General features: G+C 43.9%; 1 protein-coding gene across 4 annotated transcripts in view; it reads right to left on the reverse strand.

Annotated features, from left to right (window-relative positions):
• CTDP1 (CTD phosphatase subunit 1) overlaps positions 1–949 on the reverse strand; it is a 51,553-nt gene extending 50,604 nt beyond the window's left edge. The window contains exon 1 of one of the 4 annotated variants that reach the window (XM_063299015.1): positions 461–949. In XM_063299015.1, the coding sequence (XP_063155085.1) occupies positions 461–759 (299 nt within the window). In that variant the 5' untranslated portion in view covers positions 760–949. Of the gene's footprint in view, positions 1–99; positions 119–460 lie in introns of those variants that run through there. The other 3 variants (XM_063299014.1, XM_063299013.1, XM_063299016.1) reach the window with 3 other exon arrangements.
• Between the last annotated feature and the right edge of the window lie 8,345 nt (positions 950–9,294).

Consider the following 9,294-nt stretch of genomic DNA (forward strand, 5'->3'; position numbering starts at 1 on the left):
ATTCAGACTGCGGCTTTTACTTGCGCTGCCTGCAGGATTCCGCCCCACCTCACTCAGCGTCAAGTTCTTATAGGGCACGTTCTGATCCAGGTAACAGACCTTTCTGGGGACCCGTCGCCTCGGCCAGTCGCTGGACACCTAGGCCGGCAAAAGCCTCCCCCACGGCGGTGTTGGATTGTGGCAGGGGAGAGGAGGAGCGGAGCTTCGGCTGTCACCGGCGCCGCAGCGCTAGAAGGCGGGGAAGGGACGGCCTGCCCCTCGCGCGCTTTCCCGAAGCTCATCTTTCACCGCGCTCCACGCTTTGGGGACAAGGAGAGCGAGCGGGCTGCCAAGCCCTGCCGCGCCGCCTCTCTAGGCGGCCTCCGAAAGCCGAATCTGAGGGGCTCAAGTTCCACGGATCAGAGGCGGCACCCCCAGGGATCGGCCCACCCGTCGCGGCTCTTCGTCTTCCTTTCCTTACCCCGGCGGGATGACTTGCCCCAGCTGGGCGCGCAGCTCTCGCACAATTCCCGGGCGCTCCGCCTTGACCTTTCGCTCGGCCGCCCGCTGCGGGCCGGTCTCGATAGGCGACGCGCCTGGGCGTCCTGGGACCTGGATAGGCGCGCAGACGGCCAACACCGATCCGATTTTTACTGCCGCTCCAGCCGATACTTTCCATTCCAGCAGTCGCAGCGGCTGCGGACCAGGGACTAAGATTTCCGTCACTTCAGACGCAGCGCCGTCTCCACAGACGGAGGCGGTTGCTCCCGGTTCCTCCATGGCCTCGGCCACTGGGGCTTCGTCCCAGGCCGGGCCCGTCCAAGGGCAGGTCGCTATGGCAACGGTGGCGCTTCTATCGGTTGAATTAGAAGAATCGAACGCAAAACGTTATCTTTTACCCTCCCCCACACCCAACTACCACCTTCAGAAAAAAAAACAACAAGAAGTAGTCACGAGCAGCGCCAAGCGAGCGCGAGGTCAATATTCCGACGCGCAGGCGCGAGACACCCTTTTCTCGCGCCCGGACAAGCTTAAAGGGACAGACGCTAAATTCGAGCAACCCAGGAACAAGATCACCTGATAGGCTCTTGTTTCATTCCCAACTCTGACGTAACCGTTTCAGCCACGCCCTTCTTTCCGGCATCATGCCTTGTAACCTCCTCGCTGACGCAGGTACGCGCTTACTTGCCCGCCCCTCCGCGTGGATTGCATAACAGAGTCTCATGTTTTTCGCTTCAAGAGGAATTGTGGGATAGTGACAGGTTCGCAAATTTTTTCTTCTGCAGCTACAAGTTCCAGCATGCATTTCTCTGGCGGGTTTGGGCATGCGCGTTAGACTGCGGTCAAGAAAATTGAAGAGTTGAACAGCTAACTGGGTTTCTTGATGATCAAAATTAAGTCTTGCGTAAACAATAACATTCGTCTGCAGAAGTCAGTGATATTCAGCCTTCCCCCCCCCCCATGGAGCTATCACCTGAAGTTAATCCTGCATTAAAAGACGTATATAGGTAACAATGAATTTAAGAAATTTTATTTTATAAAAATCCTGCAAATGCTTCTCTGTTGTACGGAAAAAGAAATGAGAAACCTAACGTTTAGCGTTTCCACACTTGTTGATTTGGAAGGGACAAAAATCGAAATATATCCACCCAGCGTTGCAGGGAGTGTTGGAATGATTTAAAACAATATTTTAAACTGAAAGGTACAAAAAAGGTAACCAAAGTTACTAGGGACCTAGGCTTTTTAGAAGAGAGCAAAGGCAGGGAGGGAAGACATGATAAAGGTATAAAACCATGCATGTAGAAAATGTGGATAGAAATAATGTTTCTCCAAGGTTAGATCTTGGAGCCATCCACTAAATCCAGAGAAATTTGTGACTGATAAAAATAGACCATTTCCTCACTTGCGATGTATAGTATCTTCTAACATCATCCAGCTGTTACTGTTGTGTTGATGTGACAGTAATGATGCTGTCTTTAAATACTGCAACAATGATGAGTCTAGTGAAGAAATCTCTCTTGTCCTGGATCAATGCTACATGGCATATCGGGCAGTAAGGGTTCTCCAACTCTTTCGGTTTGGTCTTGGGCGAGTGCTTTGGCATCCTTCCATGTGATATTTAATGCCTTCAGGTCTTGTATCAGTGTTCTTCACCATGTTATTCAATGGTGTCCTCATCGTTTAGCGTCAAGGGGGTCCAGTTCATTGCCACTTTAGGGATCTGGTTGTTCTTCATGCGAAAGATGTGACCAGCCAGTTGGAGTCTTCTATGTGCGATGATGTTAGGAAGTTTACACGAGCCACTCCTTCGGAGCACCTCCTTGTTGGTGATGTGGTCGAAATATCGGATCTTTAAGATTCGGCGGAGGCACCTCTGTTGGAAGACATCAAGCCTCTTGTTGATATGTGCTGATGCCTTCCAAGTCTTGCTGGCAGAAGTAGCTGTTGGGATCACAATAGAAGTGAACAGATGGAGATTAACTCCGCCATTGCCGGTCCCAAGCCCGGATGAGAAAGGAGGAGGGTTAGGTGATGGGCCAGCAACCCATCCCTGTAAAACCTGAACCACTACAGAAACAGCAAGGATGTTCCCAAATATTTCTAGTGAAGAAATAGCCATAATTAATTTGTGGAGCTTGGTAATGTCAAATGTGATGGCCACCAATTAGACAATTTTAAAAGAAGATCAAGTTACCCATGTATATTTGTCTGAATGGCAATTTACTTTATCCAGACAACATACTTTAAATATTAGCTAGGTAGCCTTTTTGGAGGAGAATTGTCACTTTCCTATCTATGGGAGGTTTTTTTTAAATTCCTTCTGTTGGTCAGTATGTGACACAAATTGCTGAATTTCAAAGCTCATTGGCCTCATCCAGGAGGATTTTTCTTATAGTATTATGTAACCCAGTAACTCCTCAGTATTGTGTGCGTGGGAGATATAGAGAAAGCTATAGCTGACAAATTGTCTCTTAATATCCGAAAGGATATTTGATCTGATATGCAGTGCTCTGTGCATATTTTTATTATGTAACAACAAAAAGCCATTACATTTATTCAGATATGACCTCTAAGCAGGATTGCTATTATTGTACACCAGACTCTCAAGCAAAACTCTGCTGTATATTTAATTAAAACTATTTCCATTTATTTATAAGAGCATTTCTAGGTTACTGTTCAAGCATTAACAAGTTCTTTCAAAGCATTTTACAGTTTGATAAAACAAATCCTTTAAACAATGCAATGTTTAGTGTAAAAATTAAAAGCAAAAAAAAAAGGAAGAGCAATTACCATGTCAATATTCTGTTTAAACTCTCTGGAAAACCAAATGAAATAAAAAAATATTTTAACTGGCCTTCTAAAACCATTAGGAAGATAATCTAATTTCCTTTATGACTATGCTGCTGCCATAGCGAAGGCCCTTTCTCAATTCTCACCACAAAATAGCTTCAATATGAAGTAAATCAAGCATTATTTTTTTCCCAAAGCTTAACACTCTTGTTGCAATCTTGCATAATTACTTTCCTGATAGCAGTAAGAGATAAAGGGATTCAGTGAATCCAATGTAGCCAGTGATCTTTCTATCAAACAGCAGAGCTCTGCCAGTTAGAGACTAGCAGACCAAAAGTAGAAAAGCACAACATTTTCTGGCAAACAGAACTCTCATTCACACTAATAGTAATCTTTTAAAAAGCAGGCAACCTGTTCTGCATTTTTTGCTAGGACAGGGACATGGAGAAAAGCTGGGAGGAGGAGCTACATATCCTTAGCCTTTCCTGCCTTTAGCTTTCTGAGATCAAAAAAGTGCCACTGCAGAGTGTGGTAGGAGGGATGATGCAGTGTTGCTGTCCCTGGACTAGAGCCCTGTCTCCAGCCTCAGTGGAGGAAGACAGAAATAGGACAATCCTATGGCTTCTGAGATGTTGGGATGTGTTCTGAGATACTGAGGTGTTCGTTAATGTCATAAAAGATGCCCAAGTGAAATATTAGCAATTGTGAAGTTGTTCGAGAAATGTGGTACTAATTTTTCCTAAGCCTTGGAGGCTGTTTCACTGGGACAGATAAATAATTGATTTCATCAATTGGTTTTTACTTGTTTTCAAGAATGGAAATGTAAATCTCTTCTGATATGAAAACTGGCTGAAAATAATTTTATCGGTTAATCAGAGTCACTCAAATTCACAGGCTGGCCCTCAGGATTGTTGTACATTTGGCTATCATGAATACATTCCGTATGTTTTAAGTAGTCATCCCCAGGAGAAACAGATATAAGGAACAGAAACACATTGCACACAGAAAATTCAGCAATCAGCCCTTTCCATTTGTGTGATCAGGGACTTGACTTGAAATTTCATCATGAGAGAGCTGTACCAGATGTGGGATGAAGGACAGGAGAATATGGTAGTCTGTGCACTAAACCTCAGTTTCATATTCTCCAATTGTATTTTTTATATACTCCCCAAATTATAAAATATTGTACTAATAGCATATCTCTGGGCAACTTGAACCAAAAGACAGGAGACCAGATAGGCAAGAAATATTTTCAATTTCCCATTTCTAACATTTTCTTCTAGTTCCCCCAATGTATATGATAGATGAAAGGGAAAATATTTAAAGGGTGCAGCTTGCCCTCCCTGTTACTTCAGAGGGGTTTTTTTTAGCAGAAGCACAGTGATGTCATTAAGCAAATGTATTACATTAAAAAGCCTTTTTTCTTTTTTCTTTCATCATCCCTAATATTCAATTATGTTTTTAAAGACATATTTGGTATTTTCAAAGTTATTTTATAATATTTATGTGCCACCCCAGAGTTCTTAAGATATATGTATATTAAAGCTACCTGATAAAATATTAATCAGATCTGTAATCTTCCTTGTAAAGAATTTTTTTTCCAGAGTCTTGTAGGATGCACGGAGGAGGTTCTTTAGGTGCTAAGGGAACAAATATATCAAAATGCTGCCTCCTTCACTCTCTTACTGCTGTTGTCATGTTCCTAGGTCCATAATGCTGATGTTGGATCCATAGCAGTATCTATCATTTTTTAAAGGAAGAAAAGCTGAATAGAAACTGGAAAATCCAGAGATAATCTATTCTAATAAAAGTAGGTAGATATTCCAGAATTGCCTGTTTAGACTGTTCTTCCTTCCCTTCAATTCTATATTTCATTCTTTAAAAACACTTATCTACCCCCATTCAGTGTTGTTCCTTCCAGTATTACAGTATTTTGAAGCACTGAAATATGTTTTTTTATACAATCATAAACATTCTTGGAATTTTTATTTTCACTTAAAATGTTTTAATATCCTGTCTGTTTTATGTAATAAGTAGGACATATCTAGGTGATACACAGCAGTGGACTTAAAAAAACAGCATAAAATCTCAGATACTGCTCCATAAAACTATGTCATGCTCCGCTTGTATACAGTCTTAACATCAAGTATAACATATTACCAAATGCTCTTTCCATATTGGCTAACTGGGACAGAGAATTATTGAAATAATTCATCACTGACTTCATTAAAAGATTAAAATTAACTCCCAAGGAATGGAATGTCTAAATATACATGTCTTCATATTATATGACAGTGATGCAGCAAGCAACAATGGCTTGTTTGTTACCTATTCTGCCAAGATGGCACTATTAGGACTAGTGTATATGTATATACGCTTTGACAAGGGATGAGGAGGCAAAAACAGGGTGTGTCAGAGTTAGTCTTTGACACATTGCAAGACAATAACTGAAAACAAAATGCTATAGGTAGGTTCCTGAGGTGTTTCTTCACCATAAAGTTGTCGAGCAAGGATAGGAGTTGTAGGGCAACCTGTTGGGGAAGACTGAACAAATGTTTACAAATGAATGAGAAAGTATTAAAAGAATAAGGCAAAAACCTTAAGACAGTTTTTATAATAAAGCTGTTGTTGGAGTTTTTGCCCCCGTACTTGTGTAAAGGTAAAGGTTTCCCTTGACATTAAGTCCAGTCGTGTCCGACTCTAGGGGGCGGTGCTCATCTCTGTTTCAAAGCCAAAGAGCCGATGTTTGTCCGTAGACGCTTCCGTGGTCATGTGGCCGGCATGACTAAACAGAATGCCGTTACCTGCCCGCCAAAGCGGTACCTATTAATCTATTCACATTTGCATGTTTTTGAACTGCTAGGTTGGCAGGAGCTAACCTAACTAGCAACGGGCGCTCACCCCGTCACGCAGATTTGAGCTGCCGACCTTCTGATCGGCAAGCTCAGCAGCTCAGCGGTTTAACCCGCAGTGCCACTGCGTCTAGTGGGCATAAAATATGTCTCTCAACATTAAACAAATGTCGTTTGCATGTATGCTTTATTTGGCCACCTAGAATGGAGGACAGGAATGGAACTCACACAATGCATTCAAGATGAGAAGGTCTGTGTAATCAAGACTGATGTAATGTTGGATTCTTAAGTGATGAAGGAAGCTTGTCAGAAGGATGGATATAATTCAAACCAGTATCAAAAGAAAAGGAAATGTTTGGAATTTTGCTTAAGATGCCTGATGTGGGGAGGGGAGGGAACAATGACAACTTAAAGTAATGGGGGGGTGGTAATGTAATAAAGGGGAAAGGTCTGTAGTCTGATGCTAGGAATAGGCCTTTTAGTACAGTAAAATTACAGTTCTTGGTAAATGAAGAAAGCCAGACCAATTCTGACCAAGGCAGCTGTGGGGGAAGAAAATAATATGGGTCTCTATCGAAGTGCATCAATTCTTAAAGGGAAGCCAGGTTGATGAAAACATAAATTAGGGCTTCATTTTTCATAAAAGATACCCATATATTTCATTAAAAAGGATAGGAAGGATGAAAGTCTACACTAAAAAGGGTGGGCAGGATTTTAACATTTGTGATTTATCAGGAAGTAGAAATACTACTTGCTGCTTTCTTTTAGGTATCTAATCCACCAACAAAATACATTCTCTGGACATTTATTTATTTTTCAAATTTAGTCACTGCCCATCTCCCTCAAAGAGTGACTCTGGCCGTTTTACAATAAAGCAAGAATAAATACTAGCTAAAATACAAGTTAAAATACAATAAAACAATATTCTTAAATAAAAAATGTAATCCTTGACATAGATGTTAAAAAGTTCTTGATTTACAGGAGCATCTTCAGGGTGCTAACCACCCACAGGGTGGGTTACCCCTCCTCATGCCCCATGCGAGATGGCAGAGCCAGGTCTTCACTCCTTTCCAGAAGGCCAGGAGAGTGGGGGCCTGCCTTACCACTGGGGGAGAAGTGTTCCATAGGGCAGGGGCAATGACAGAGAAGGCTCTCTTCTCGGGCCCCACCTTCTCTGCTTCACCAGGTGGGATGGGTGATGCAATGGGGGTGAGACGGTCCCTCAGGTAACCTGGACCCGTGCCATGTAGGGCTTTAAGGGTAATAACCAACACCTTGAATTGGACCCGGAAGCAAAGTGGCACCCAATGCAGCTCCTGCAGCAAAGCTGTTACATGTGCCACACTTGGGGTACCCAAAATTGCTCGCGCAGCCGCATTTTGAACCAGCTGTAGCTTCTAGGTACTCTTCAGGTGTAGCCTCACATAGAGCACATTGTAATAGTCTATACAGGAGATGACTAGGGCATGAGTGACTGTTCGGAGGGCCTCCCGATCCAGAAAAGGGCGTAACTGGTGCACAACACAGAGTTGAGCAAAGGCCCTCTTGTCCACGACTGCTACCTGCTCCTCTAGCAGGAGTCGTGAATCCAGTGGGACCCCCAGACTCCATACCAGTTCTGTCGGGCAGTGCAACCAAAGGTGGTAAACTGGATACAGAGGAGTCCCCAACCCACAGCCACTCTTCTCTTTCCAGGGTTCAGCTGAAGCCTGTTGTTCCCCATCCAGACCTATACACCCTTTCTTCCTATTACATACTCATGATTATGTAATAGGAAAAAAACCTACAATAAAATCCAAAATGACAGGGTAATTTTTTTTTCTAGTTTGCTGTCAGGGTTGGGGAGAATTCTACCAGACATCTGCACAAACTGGGGAAGTTAGGAACTGGTAAACCTGTTGCATATCAACAGGTCACAGATTTATAATTACCCAGTTACATGCAGATAGGTGAACATATGGTAATAAGGGTTAACATTCATTCTCAGCATTTTATGTACCCAGGTTTTGAAGCTTCAGCCTCTTACAATATACCTGGTTAATTAAAACAATACTGAGTTCTCATTATCTCAGTGTCAGATAAATAAAATAAGTTGCAATTATGTATTGTGATCATATTTCTCATCATGCTATAATATTCTCCAATTTTGCTGTTTTTAAGGCCTTATTCATTTGTTTTACACTCTACCTACATACTGAGTTATGACCAACAGTGTCCCCGTGGTCACATTCTCTTCCCCTCACCCGCCTATCTCTTTCCATCTCTTCCCTTTTGGCCACCTTGAACAGCATGGCCGAGATGAAGAGGCCACTGTATTCTGCCACCTACCTGCTGCTGCCCGCCCCCCCCCCCAGCTGACCATCGTATTCTTTGCCTCCCCTCCCTTCCACTGGGCTTGCCGCTGCTGGCCAGCCTCAAGCCCCATGGTGCAGGGGCTGTTGGCCATGCTGTGCTGGGCGCCCCTACCCCTCACTGCCTCCCTGTCAGCCGTGGTCCTGGCAGGCCTGCCCTGTTTCAGCAGTCTCAGCATGCTGCAGAAACATACCCGCCTCACTGCCTGGCAGGAGGATCACCCTAGCCAGCAGTGGCGCATGGTGTGGAGGGCTCGTGGCCCTGGTGCCTTCCTGGTGGGGTCCGGGGTGGTGCTGTCTGGATGGCTCCCTCCTTTGTGTGTGGTGGCGGAGGAACTTGTTTGTGTGGGGCAGGAATGTGCGGAGCTGGCAAAGCCTTCCCGGATGGTGGCAGGCTGAGACTGCTGAAGGAGGGCGGGCCCGCCAGCAGCCCGGGAGCAGCGGAGGCAAGCCCAGTGCCGACAGAGCCCCTGTGCCATGGGGCTTCAGGCCAGCCAGTGTAAAAAAACAAATCCTGCCAGTTAGTTTTCTTGAGAATACGAGGTGGCTTATAACAAATATCTGCTAATTATAGAATGAAATAACAGAAAAATACATTTTACAGTAGCTACAGGGGGTCCTAATTCACTGTAGGAGGGAAATTACTATGGGTTTTGATGATGGCATTAGTAGCTGCTTCTCTCCCTTGAGAAATAATGGTTTTAGAGAGTTTTTTCATCATATTGGAAGGAAATCTTACCAGGTCTGTTCCAAGCTGGGAATGAAAGTTCTTAGGGGATTGCTTGAGCAGAGATAATTTTATTTTCCAAGAGCATGTACAG

Source organism: Candoia aspera, chromosome 3, assembly GCF_035149785.1.
Source record: "Candoia aspera isolate rCanAsp1 chromosome 3, rCanAsp1.hap2, whole genome shotgun sequence".
NCBI classification, from domain to species: Eukaryota; Metazoa; Chordata; class Lepidosauria; order Squamata; family Boidae; genus Candoia; species Candoia aspera.